The 13512-nt window shown below is 56.7% G+C and overlaps 1 protein-coding gene across 1 annotated transcript; it reads left to right on the forward strand.

The window, feature by feature from the left end:
- Positions 1–4544: 4544 nt before the first annotated feature.
- Positions 4545–12419, forward strand: LOC128272073 (dendritic arbor reduction protein 1). The gene is made up of 2 exons (XM_053009803.1): positions 4545–5334; positions 10684–12419. The coding sequence occupies exons 1-2, from the start codon at positions 4560–4562 to the stop codon at positions 12417–12419; spliced, it is 2511 nt and encodes an 836-aa protein (XP_052865763.1). The 5' UTR covers positions 4545–4559.
- The last annotated feature ends 1093 nt before the right edge of the window (positions 12420–13512 follow it).

The raw sequence follows: 13512 nt of genomic DNA on the forward strand, positions 1-13512 counted from the left end.
TGCTTATGTTTATCGATTTTCGCGGCCACCGCGCCCCGCTCCGTGTCGCATGATTTTCCACGCCCGACGCGATGACATGCAATTCATTCATAAATTTCCAAAGAAAAGTCAAGTGTGTGTGTGTGTGGCTGTCGGCTGACGTTGCTGACGTCATATGGAGCGCGGTCGCGCGATAATGGCCACTCGGCGGTCGGCGCTGCGTGTTATCGGAGGCGCACCGATGGGGCCACCGGTTTTCCGCCGGGCCGGGTTTGACATTGGCTTTATTGATTTTTTTCTGTTCCTCTTTCTAATCTTAATCGCCCAAACGGAAAACGGAGTTGGCCAACGATGACGGTAAGCGGTCTCGGGTGACGTGCGAGGGTTTAAATTGTGACCACAAAATAGCCAGCGTTTCCGCTACTCGGACGTCACTGAATTAATCTCATCGATCAGAGCGACGGGAAGTGGCTTTCCCGTGGAAAGGACTTGGAAGGGCTTCTAATTTTATTTCTGAACTGAACGTGGATTGGAACCACGGAAAAGATTAAATTGTTTACCGAAGTTTTCCTGAAGTCCTTGGCAAAGTTCCAAGCCGCTACGTTCCAGGTGAGCCATGGGGTATCACCCGAGCAACATATGGTTCGCTTCAGTTGGGATGGTGCCTTCTGTCTGTCTGACTAGTCGACACCCCTGGCTAGACTTCCCAAAAGCTGTGGCATTAATACACGCTGCCGCGTTGTCCACCCAGCTGAAAGCTTCACAATCCGGACTCTTCGCAAGTTCCCCAAATGGCGACCAATAAATGTTGCCAATCAGCATGCAAATAGACACGGGCCGTGCCCGGAATATCCGAAACTCTCGTTTCCTCCGCGGGGTTTCTCACGCCCGCCCACTCGGTCGAGATCATTGCTCATAAGACAACGGATCCCACGGACGGACGGGCACGGGTCTCTTCATCGTGTTATAATCTCGGCTCGGCGAGGTACTCGGGTGGTAACCACCGACCGACCGATGTGTTAATGATAATTAACAAACACTAACGATACCGCCCAACCGAACCATGCCACCCACCAACCCGTACCACCCACCTACCCAGCATCTTCATCCATCCGACAGTGTGTCATGCGGACAACAACAAACGCCTCCGGAAAGCCGAAAACACTTCGCGCTCCCGAGGTATCGTTTGTTGGATGCGCTTTCGGGGCGCTGCTACTGCAGGGGTGGTAAGTGGGTGGTTGTGGTGGTGGGTGGGTGCACCTCTCATCACCCGCCAGGCAGCCAGGCAAAGTTTGCACTTTCAATTTCCATCCACCGTGGGGCCAAGGTGATAGAGAGCAAATAAGAAAGAAAGAGAGAGACTGATTGCCGCTCCGAGCTCCCGGCGACTAGCATGACCCCATCGAGGCGGTACCTTATGCTTGCCGCAGTCTCCAGGACCCCGGTTCTTCAATGCCCCCGCGCCTTGGGCCCTGTCACTCAAACGGCGGAATTGCCGCCCTCCGAGAGATGCTCTCCAATCAACAGGTTTCTTCTTCGGATCGAGCGCTCTCTCGCCCTCTCTCTTTCTTTCTTTCTCTGTGGCTTATTCTCTTATCAATCTTATCATCAAGACCACCCCCACCCACTCGGCCGGCCAGTGTGTGTTACGTAACGCTCCAGAAAGTTCGTGAATGGGCCACCTTCCGAAAGGATACCGGTGGTGGCCGACCGCCGACGGTGACAGGACTGCGCATGGTCGGTCTGACTTCGGGCGGGCCTGACCGGGTGGTCCGGGTTAAAAAGTCCGGGTCCTTGGCCTCCAAACTCCTCCCGCTTTTCATCCAGCTTGTGCAGCAGTGGGTCGGGCAATGGAAAATTTCCCCAAAATTGCGCTAAAACTTTCGTTAAATACCGAGGGCCCCGGGCCCCACGGACTGGCCGCACCCTGTGGCAAAGGTCAACAACATTCTCCTTTTTTATGTTTTTCCGAGGCTGGGAAATTAATTTAAATGAGCACCAGCATCGCAAGGACCTAGGATTGATCGGTGGTTTAATTTGAATGTTAAGCAGCCGTTTTGGTGTCGTGACAGCAACAGTTGTGGCGCTTTAAAAGGCCTCATAAGGAGTTCCTTAAAGTCCGCACCGGATAGCGGCTTGACCATCGATCGCCCGACGGGAACTTCCCCTTACACCGGCACAGCGTTCACCGACGGTCCTGCACAACTTCAAGAAGTGCGCTCCGTAGATCAGATAAGCTAATCTGTTCCGTAGCCTCATCTTTCAACCGATCGCGCACCACCACCGTCGTCCCGCTGGGGTGTAACCCGTTGGCCCAACCCAACGCGGCAACGAGCGCGCGAGAAGGGATCAATCTGTAAATCTTATCTTAATCTTCGGGTCGAAAATCTCATCCATAATTCCCGGGCCTAGGCCCGCCGCCGTCGGCTGGCGTGGTCCACCTCACGCGCTCTGTCACCTATTATTAAACAATAACAGGAAGAGACTCCCCCCGGACACACACACACACACCCATTGCAACGAGGGAGTTCAAGAATTCAAGAGCGAGCTCGAGTCGAGGACGGGCCGCGACATGTTGATGATTTCATTTGGCGGACGACGCGCGCTCCAAGGCTTGGGGGCACGCGATTCCTTCTTCGGTCACACTTTCTACGCCTTCATCTTCACCTTCTTCTTGTTGTTCTTTAATCTGGCCGCCCGGGGGCCAGCGGAAAAAGAGGCTCACCAGCTCACGGGACATCTCTTCAGGGACGGCATTCTTCGCCTATCACCCAAAAGCCGGAGCCACGGCCCCGAGTTACAGGCCTTCCACTGCTGCTCCGGCGGTGACAGTCGGTGACCGATAAAAAAGAATAGTGAAACGATGTAGAACAACGCAGCAGCCGTACCGACACCTCTAGGATCCCAACCTGGCTGGCCCACCTTCCATCATGAATGCCAGCAGCAGCCAGCAGCCAGCGGAGAGCAGTAGAGCGGCGGCTGGCTGAATATAAAATCTATAAATTTAATACGTTTATTTTGACACTTCTATGGCACGTTCTCTATTGGTGTCCGTGGTTCCTTTGTGGCTCTCCTTGGGTTCCTCGCTCTCTCCCTGTCACTCGTACGCCTCGTTGCCATTCACCCCGTTTGTTTTGTGTTCAATTTTCGGTTATTCCTTTTTATTTCTACCCCTTTCCGTCGATGGAATTGGACCTAGCCCGAGGAGCCAGGTCGTCGGAGGTCTCTCCAGGGACTTCAGCGTCCAGCGCAGGGCCAATAAGTCCCGGACCACTCGACATTTTATGTTTATTGTATGAAACATATTCTTAACCTTCTATAAATTGTACCCCACCTTTCGCCCGATCGTCCACGGGGTCTCTCCGATCGCACCCCAAGAGCTTCGTCAGTTGGAGCCCGAGTTTGCCGACGGCAAACGGCGGCTCGGCTCGCGAGCTCGTGATTTGCGTTTTGACATCCCAGCCCAACATCACGATCGTCACCCAGGCAACCGTTTGCGGTGGAAAGCGATTCAATCGAATGACATTTCCAATTCTTGGCCCAACACTTACGGGACAACTCTCACTGGGACAACTCTCGCTGCTGGGGTCACTGGGTCCGAAAGAATCTGTTTTATCTGTTTGAACCACACAGGAGACCAGGAGAGAAAGAGAAGGCGATTGCCCAATCGTACCGAGCGAACGTCACTAAGATCGCAGCAAACCGCGTTGACAGCCGGAATGGTGATTTAGAAAACATAACCCATCCGCGGGGCGCGGGGACCGCCCGATGAATCGTCGCTGTGTTGGCACAGATTAACAGAGTGAGAAGAGAGACCCTTTCCCCCCCCAAGGTTCCCGATCTCAATTCCCGCACGAGCAATTTACTGTACTCACTTAAGAGCCCGTCCCGTCCCGTCCCGCTGTGTGTTGATAATTTTGTGTCATAAATGACAGATGCGAGCGCGACAAGTCTGACTGTCTCGCGCGCACAGTCTCGGGCCCCTTAAATGGAGAAAACAAATGTGTGCTTCCTTATCGGCTCGAGGGGTCTGGGTCCATTTACGGCGTGGCGGGGCCCCATTTCGGAATCATGACATTCGTACCCAACCCGTGGCCGATCGAATGGCATCGGCCCGGCCTGTTGCCCGTCGTCCGGGCCGCGCTCTCAGGACGCCTCAGACAGCAGGGCCGCGGCCGTCCGAATTAGTTACGCACCGTGTCACGGTGTCAATTGTTTAATGACAGTTAATTAATTAATTTTCTCCCCGTCCGTCGGGCCCTTCGGAGCGGAACCAGCGCGCGCGCGCTCGGTGCGATCTATTCTAGTTACCGACTTCGGGTGGAATCAATTTACTCGCCGGAGAGTTCTCGACCGGCCGGGGTTGAGTGGCTTGTTGTTATGCAGAATGTTTTTCGTGGAGCATCGGCAATTTTCATTGGACATCGATCACAACAGTGACGCGCGCGCGCGCGCGGAAGGAAGGGTCAACGAGGGGTGGTGACCACAGGTCTGGTCTTAGTGGACCTTTCACTCATACCGTTCCGATTCCGATTCTTTCTCCGGTAGGTGGCGTTGCCCCTGGACCACCAGCAGCTGCCATGATCATGGAAGGGCTAGAAACGTTGGTTGCGCCACCGCATCACACATTCCTGCTGACCGAGTCGGCAGCCGCCGCGCACTTCAACGTGCTGAGCTTCGACACGTGCGGTCTGTTCAAGACCGGCACCACCACCACCTCGCTCGGGCTGAACAACAACAGCACGGCGACCCCGAACAACAACCACCATCACCACCTGTACCACCCGTACCACCACCACCAGGCGGCCGGTACGACGTCCTTGTCGCACCACCACCACCAGCATCATCACTCGACTTCTCAGCAGCAACAGCATCAACAGCATCAACAGCATCAACACAGCTCATCCGCCAGCTCGTCGATTGTGGCGTCTTCGTCCGCCTCGTCCTCGTCGTCCGCGGTGGCTTCCTCCGCGGCCAACGCGACCGCCATCACGACCCACACGACCGCGACGACGAGTGTGACTGCATCGCACCAGCCCCAGCATCAACACCAGTCGCAGCACCCTCATCAGCAGCAACAGCAGCAGCAGCACCACCACCATCATCATCATCATCCGCACCTGAGTCTGCTGAGCACCGGCGGCGGCGGCGGCGCTGGGAACGGTAGTGCTTCCGGTTCCACCGTCGGCGGCCATCATCACCCGGGCGGCGAGTCGGCCGGCGGCGGCGAAGGTGACCACTCGCAGTCGCAGACCGACGCACAGACCGGCGATCTCAACACCCCCGTGACCACCTCCGGTGACATACCTTCGTTCTTCGGTCCGTCGACCGTCGTCGAACCGCCACCGATTACCGGTAAGTGTCCGACACCTTCGAGAAATATTCAACCCATTTCACCCAGGTAGCGCAGTCTCGTCCATAAAGGTGCTGGACTCCTATGGTCTAACTCGATCCTCAGAGTGCCGGGGTAGCGAAGGGGTTATAAATGGCGACCACCAGGCGACCCGGTGAAGAACTGGTGCTCCACGTGAGGTGTCCAGATCCAGAACCGGCCACTCCATTAACACCCTGTGTGGGCTCGCCGAGCGGTCCCTCATTAACAGCCCAAGATTAATCGGCCGGCGTTTTATACAAATGTCTACCGAACTACCGAAAACCGCGTGGCCACTCTGGAAGGCTCCCGACGGAAAGAGAATTAATCGTGCGCACCGTTTAACTCGCTCCGCCGCGTGCTTCTGGCAGGGAGAGGAAGCGCAACAGGGCAGCGCTTCTAATCCGCCGATCACGAGCCAGGAGCCTGGTTCCGTATGCACGCTTCTCAGGTCGGAGCGGAGTTGGACCCGAACTACTACCACTGCCGGCCAATCGATAAATAATAATCCGCCGGAAACGAAATCAACTGCCACCGCCACTGGATGTGGTTCTGGAGACAGAGAGAGAAAGAGCGAGAGGGTCACATAAATCAGCATTATGTCGGATCATTACGGGAGCCGCCGAGCGGGCGAGATAGTACACCACCACCGAGACGCTGCTGCTGGACCTCTGGAGCGGGTCCGGAAAAGCGGGCCAACCACTTGGAAAGCTCTCGACGGGCGACGGCGAGTGGCAGTCAATCAAAAGTCCTGCGCTCTCTAATGTCGGGTCGTGCCGGGAAGGAGCGTGTAATGGAATTGTGCGAAATTATCATCGCCTCGGTTCGCCCGCGCTGATGCCGTCGGCCGGCGGCAGCGCGCACGGTGCAACAAGTATGATCCGATACCGATTACTCTGCGAGAGTCTTCCGATTCGGACCAATGTCTTCGAAAGTATCGGCCGCTGAACTTCACGACTTTATTCTTTGCTGGTCTACGCAGCTTTTGACATTTTTCGAATTAAATTTTACATCTGAAATGTCGTTGGAACTCTTGCTAACAACTAACAGTAGCGAAACAAAGTGGCCATATCGTGTGCAATGATTTGGCACTACAGTCCAAGTGGATGGTGCTTCGGCGCTGCCACTTTCTGTGGCCCAAATATCTGACGGCAACTAGCTAGTGGCAGCTACTGGACCAGGCCAGCCGGCCACAACTTTGTACGGCCATCGACTGATGCCATGGAAATGGATGGGTTTCTTGAACCGCTCCTACTTTAGATTAGCCATGTGTCAGAAGGTCCTTCAAGCAGTGTCTTTCAGAACTGTCGAAGCCTTAGGCCAGTCGCCAGTAATTGGGGCTGTGGCTCCAGAAAATCAATAACCACTTGAGTCGCGCTTTGTCAACCATTTTGATCGACGCTCGTTAGGGCAGGAGGTGTAGAATTAATGAGCAGCCCAGAAGTCTGCAGTCCAGAAGTGCTCCACCCGGCGCGGTATCTTGATGTTTGAAGTGGTTGAGCTTGTTAGAGAGCGTCGTCCCGGGTCGTGCTACTGCACCTCGGGCTATTAATGGAGGCTCCAAAAGATCCAGCTACTAGCGCTCCGCTGGGTGACAACTCATTACTCATCTGGGCAATCGAGAGGCTCGTCTCGGCCTCCAGAACGAGAACCGGTCCACGGGGCTCGAGATCCCGTCGGGGCCGTGCGGTGTGCGACAAACTGTCAAATTCTGACTCACCGACCATCGATCAGTTTTGCGCCCGAAATCGGCGGCCGTAGAGTGGTGCCACTTGCGCCCCGCAAGACCCCCGGAAGATTATCAATCTCGGGAACGTCTCGGGACGGGGACGGGGAAAGGTCCCGTCGGGAAACAATCCTGGAATTACCGGGAACCGAGAACCCAACAAGAGCGACACCGGAAAAAGGTGCGTTCACTTATGACAACGTCGTCGACGATGATGATGGAGGTTTCGATCTCTCTCTCTCCCGGGGTTGTAGCACGACACAACGACCTCCACTCCGCGGGGCATATCGGGCATTTCTGATCGGTCGGACGGAGCCCTGCAGAGCCACCGAGGTGGGACTCGGGACTTGCGTTGCCACAACACCACAAAGTATTCCAGGCCCACGAATCCACGCAGAAGACGCAACGGCCGGACACCCGCACTCTGCGCCCGCCCGGCCGGGCGACAGCCGGAAGAGATATCAAACTGAGTGAGGCCCAAGAACAACAACAACAACAGCAACAACAATAAAAAAGAACCAGAACAAGAAAGGACAAAACACAGAAAAGCCCCAAGTAACAGGCAAGATGAATGGCAACAACTGCGACAACAAAAAGCAACAAGCGCGGGGCCCATCGGGAGGACGGACCCGAGAGCCCGGGCGAAAGAAACGGGTTTACGGAAACCGAAAAGCAACACAGCACTCAACAACGGGCGACGGGCACTGTACACTGGTCCTCTCGAAACTCCTTCGCAAAACCTGTTCCGAGAGAGGACGCGGGCGCGTGCGCGGGTTCGGGCTTTTCGGAGGTTGGCTCTCGAGTATGGCACGCGTGGAGTGTGTGGCCTGCGCCATCCCCGAAGATGACGGATGAGCCCTCGGCGGAAGTGGCCCAAGCGGAAGCAACCAATCATGGGCAGGATGATGATGGACTCGGGGTCGCATGGTCGCACATCTTGCCAGGACTCGCTGAGGCCCCGCCAGTTCCAGGGTCCAGGTCTCCCAAATCTCTTCGTGTCCGGCGGCCAATTTGAGCCCTTCAGGCGACCACCATCCTCTCGGTCTTCAGATTGGCGCTTATCAGTCGTAATTCGCCTTTTCCTGCCTTAATCGGGTCGGGCGGTCGAACGAATTTGCAAGCCTCGGAGACCCAGAGAGTACTCGGGGTACCCTGCGTTAATACGTTCTACGATTAATTACCCGAGCGCGGGGACGACGACGGCGTGTGGCTCGCGGCACTCGCGCACAATTGGAATGTCCTATGGCCGCCGAAACAACCACTTAGCGCGACGCAGCCGCAGAGAGGCACCGTGCTTTAAATGTGCTGCTCGAGAGCTCCACAACAACCACAACAACAACAACCACGACAACAACGACGACGACGACGACTTCACTCTTCTTAAAAATACCTCCTCGTCGAGGGCGCGCTCTCGAGACACCAACGAATTCCAGCTCGGGCGCGCGCGCGCGACATGCGATGCTGCGAATATGGAAACCGGGGCCATTTGCGGGGCGGGAGCCTCGCGCCCCGGTCGCCCTGGTCCCCACGGTCTCGTTCATCAGCATAATTTATGAATTAATTCTCGCGCGCTCGCCGTCTCCCTCGGAGCCACTTCGCATCGCGAGCAAGCGGCGGTGTGTTGCGGTGCTTTCTAATTCTTAATCTTCGGAACCCGGGTGAGGAACCGTGGCACGGCACACCGCCCAGGTCGCGTTCCAGTCGCCAGCCGTGTCGGCCTATTAATAGGGATGCCTCGTTTTTCATAAGCATAACTCATCCACGGCACGGCACAAGTCAATCCCGACCCGGACCGCGTTCTGGAACTCCAGCAACGCGCCGACCGATGGGAGGTGATGTTCGCCTCTGACACGACCCCGGGACTTTAATCGTTCCCCAAACCCTTCCCAACGCTAAGAACCAGAACCCTCCCCGGCTCGATCGGATGTGACACTAATTCCCGGATCCTTTCCGACCAAAAAAACCTCAACATGGATTCGAATCAAATGTTTGACACGTTCGGCCCGAGATCGGAAGGTGGTGGAGGTGATCGACAAGTCGATGTCGATGGTAAACCGCCCAGCCGACCGCCCGCCCGCCGCCAATCAGCATTTCCGGCCCGCCGTCGGTGGGGTGCGCTGTGTGTTGTGTGCGTTAAATCGACATCATCATCAAAATATTGACTTACGAGCCCTCACGCGGGGCGGGAAATTGATGTGGTTCCCGCGGGGCCAAACGATCACTCGGCCGACCGTCCGCCCGCCCTCCCGCTGTGCATCGCCTCGACGATCGATCGGATCCCCGATCCCTCCCAGTTCAGGTCAGCTGCGTCTCTGGCGATCGCGTCTCCGAAGCGGGCGAAGGCGAAGTATCGAAAACATAAATTACGCTATCAGCATAAATTAAGCGTCACACCACACTCCACTCTCCACTCAAGAAAGGAGTCAACCCCCTCCCCCGGAGCAGAGCCTCCTGACGAGGCCGGGAAATCTGGCCCCGGGAACCGCGCCGAAGGCTTACCCTCGATTTTGGGAACCGCAAGCTGGCGCGCCAGCTCCAGATCGAGTTATGGGCTTCCATGTCGGACGGTCGAAGGATCACCACGATCGACACGCTTTTTTTTCGGTGCAGCAGCGAGAGCGATAGAGCACGAGAGAGCGAGCGAGGACTAAGATTTATGGATTGTTTGCTGGCGAAGACACCCCTGGCACTGTCCCGAGGCACCGCTTCGGTCGGAGTCGGTCGATCGGTTGCCCAACTGCCCAAAAAAAAGGCGCCATATTCAACAGCAACTTCCAGCTGGCGTCGAAAGGCCGCGAACTTATTCGTCGAACGAGTGACAGAGAGAGAGAAAAAGAGAGGGAGAGAGAGAGAGAAGGAGAGAAATTGGCAACCGTCAAAACTAATTAGAACTTTCCCGCTTTAATTAGCAATTTCGGTTGATTTATAACAATACCGGTAGCCCCAACGGACACTTTTGGGTGCTAGTTGGGGCCGCCGCCGCGTTCGGTCGTAAAATTATCTCCCCGAACCCGGACGGTAGCGCGTTAAAAGGCTTGATCAAAGAGTGGTTTTTAAGTGGATACGGCGCACCGCATCGACGGCCGCCTCTGGAACCGCAAGCAACCCTTTTCGCGTATTACCGAGAAAATTGCACAAAGTGTGGAAGTTGCAAGCACACCTGAGATCACCGCGCGATCACCTGAGATCAAGGTGAAGCTGGCGGGCAATCGATTTTTTTTCTTTCCGCGGACATTTAGTGTCCGATCAAGACACAAAGTGTTGGAGGTCTTGAACAGAATCTCTGATTCCGTATTTGAGGAATAGGGCCAATTTGAAGTCCCATCAGATATAGACGATTATCGGGGAGTTACTTTGTCTCAATTAAAACTTCAAATCTTGGACCGACTCCATTCGGACTCCGATAACTCTTGGGAAAAGGGGGGGAAGACCAATCCCGGAGGTGGAAAGAAACCATTAACAAGGCCACACACTACCCGGGCTGACCTGGTTCGGCCACCCCAGGTGCCCGCGGTGGGATATGTTTCGCGAATTCATTCATTTTTCCCGCCCCGTTTCAAGCCAACGGTTTAAATAACGTTCACTGCGTTCATCTCTTCCCTCACAGGATCGATCGAATCGGACGATCTCTCGCTGGAGCCGCAGACCGTCTCCAGCCCGTGTGTGAGCCTCTGCAGCCCGACGAAGCAGGAGCGCACCACCCCGCAATCGATCGCCAACGAGGAAGAGGCTAGCAACACCAGCAGTACCAACACGATGTATCCATCCTCCGGCGCTCAGCAGCAACAGCAGCAGCAGCAACAGCAACAACACCAACAGTCGCTCCACGGACAAATCCGGGTCGCCGGGTTGGCCAGCGTCACGGGTGGTGCCGACATGCAGCACGGCGACGGTGGGGTGCAGTCGGCGGCGGATGTTTCGATCGAGAACAAGATCTCCTACCGTGGCGTCTTTACGACGACCGGTGCCAGCCCCGGCATGGGGCTGCAACCGTCCGGCGTCCTGTCGTCCTCGTCGGCGGGTCAGATGTCACCGACGAGTGGTGGTGGCGGTGGTCTGGGGCCAGCCAGCTGGAGTCTCCCCAGCCCGGACAAGGGTCTGTTCCAGGCGCCGATGTTTGGGCTGCTCGGACCACAGGCCACCGGCAGTGCGGCGCCATCGGCGGGCGTTTCGGCGAGCTCGCCACCGCTCACCAGCCTCACCGGACAGCACCACCCGCAGCACTCAGGCCAGCAGCACCACTACAGCTCGCTGACGGCTGGTGATGAGCGAGGCCATGGCTCCGTTCACGGCCACGCCGGCTCGGCGGAACTGCTCGGCCTCAACATGGACTGTGCCAGTCTGCTGCTGAAGCAACCGCCCAGCTACAACAGTTGCGTCGGCACGCTCGATATGCAGTCCCAGGACATGCTGGCGTACGGGCGGGGCGGTGCCAGCGGTGCGCTCGGCATGGGCCAGAAGTACCAGTGGCTGGACTCGCCCGTCGATCCGTACGCCGGGAGTCCCCAGCACGGCTCGGTGGTCCTGCCGGGACCGTCGTCCACGCCGCTCTCGGTTGGTCCGATCATTCCGAAGCAGGAACCGTACTCCGCGTCGAACCCGTGCACGTCGGACTCGAGCCAGCTCGGAGGGTTGACACCGGCCCAGGCCGCCCAGCAAGCGCAGTACGCGGTGCAGCTGGCCGAGTATAACCAGGCCACGAGCAAGGGACACGAGATCCTGTCGCAGGTGTACCAGCAGAGCACGATGCCGCTGAAGCTGGTGCCGGTCAAGCCGCGCAAGTACCCGAACCGGCCGAGCAAAACGCCCGTCCACGAGCGGCCGTACGCGTGTCCGGTGGAGAACTGCGACCGGCGGTTCTCGCGCTCGGACGAGCTGACGCGACACATCCGCATCCACACCGGCCAGAAGCCGTTCCAGTGCCGGATCTGTATGCGCTCGTTCAGCCGGTCCGACCACCTGACGACGCACATCCGCACGCACACCGGCGAGAAGCCGTTCTCGTGCGACATCTGTGGCCGCAAGTTTGCCCGCTCGGACGAGAAGAAGCGCCACGCCAAGGTACACCTGAAGCAGCGCATCAAGAAGGAGAAGAACACCGGCGGGTCCAACTCCGGACACCAGCACGCGCACCAGCAACAGCAACAGCAGCAGCAACATCAACAGCAGCACCAACATCAGCATCACCCTCAGCAGCAGCAGCAACAGCACCATCATCAGCAGCAGCACGGTCACCACGGTGGTCATCCGGGGCTGCATCCGCATCACCTGCTGACGCACGACGACCTGGCCGGCATCCCGATCGTATCGTCGTCCTCCAACCCGGCGACCAGCAGCTTGTAGACCGAGCTTTCGTCGATCGATATTATGCGATTGAATGATCCCCAGATCGAGCTAGTCCACGACGACCCATTCATGGGCTACATCAACGAAGAGAGCCCCACCGCCGTGGCGGGCGCACAATCCCCGCCACTCACCGTAGTAGACGACAAGCAGGAGCAGGAACCGGGCCCGACCACCAGACCACCCGGGGCCGACGTGGTGGACGACGACGACGAGCTGAGCGTGGTGGACGTTGGTGAAAACAGCCGGTCGGAATCTGGACCCCGGGAAGCTCCAGAAGAACCGCGCTCCGGCACGACCACCACGGGCACCAACCCTGCGCAACCACTTGTGATCGTTTTACTGATGGAGTGAAGTCCCGGAGTGAAGTCCCGCCGTTTCGTATACGACCGACAGCGACAGCGACTGCCGCTGTCACACGCTTCACCACGTGCCAACAAGTCGGCGGACAGTGGACGAACAGCTAGCAAAAAGGAAAACATCACCGCATCATCGCTCACAACGGAGGAGGACGGAGGAGATTCAGATCAGAGATCACCAGAGACCATTCATTGCTCGCTCAATACCGTTTGACAAAATAGAACCAGAAGCACAAACAAACCACCAACTCTTACGCTCAAATTCATAAATCCCGGAGTTCCGAAGATCCGGAAACTTCCGGGATCCATTTTTGACGTTTCTGCACCCGATTCACGTTTACAACGTTGTCTTCAGCACTTCAGCGCACACTTTATGTCTATTCCATCGCAGCACTCTTGGATGTGTGCACCACCAATGTTTCCCATTTTTGCGTGTCTCTTTGTGGTGTTGTTTGCGTGTTGATAACTTTCGATGTCCGATCTCGTTTCTTCGCTAGTGTTCGGTGTGTCCGATTTTAGTTTTCCCTGTCCGAGAGGGGCCACCGGCAACTGAGCAACCGGTGACTTCCGCGGCGTGCGGTACCTAAGCTGCCCAAAAAAACAAACAAACAAAAAAAAACGGTAACAAAAAACCCTTGCTCTCAACTATTTAATCCTTTATCCCTTAGAACACTGTGATCTCATTGTTTCGTAAGAGCAGCAAAATGGGCGCCTCCTGCGATCGCCCATAGAAG

This window comes from Anopheles cruzii, chromosome 3 (genome assembly GCF_943734635.1).
Source record: "Anopheles cruzii chromosome 3, idAnoCruzAS_RS32_06, whole genome shotgun sequence".
In the NCBI taxonomy this organism is placed as follows: domain Eukaryota; kingdom Metazoa; phylum Arthropoda; class Insecta; order Diptera; family Culicidae; genus Anopheles; species Anopheles cruzii.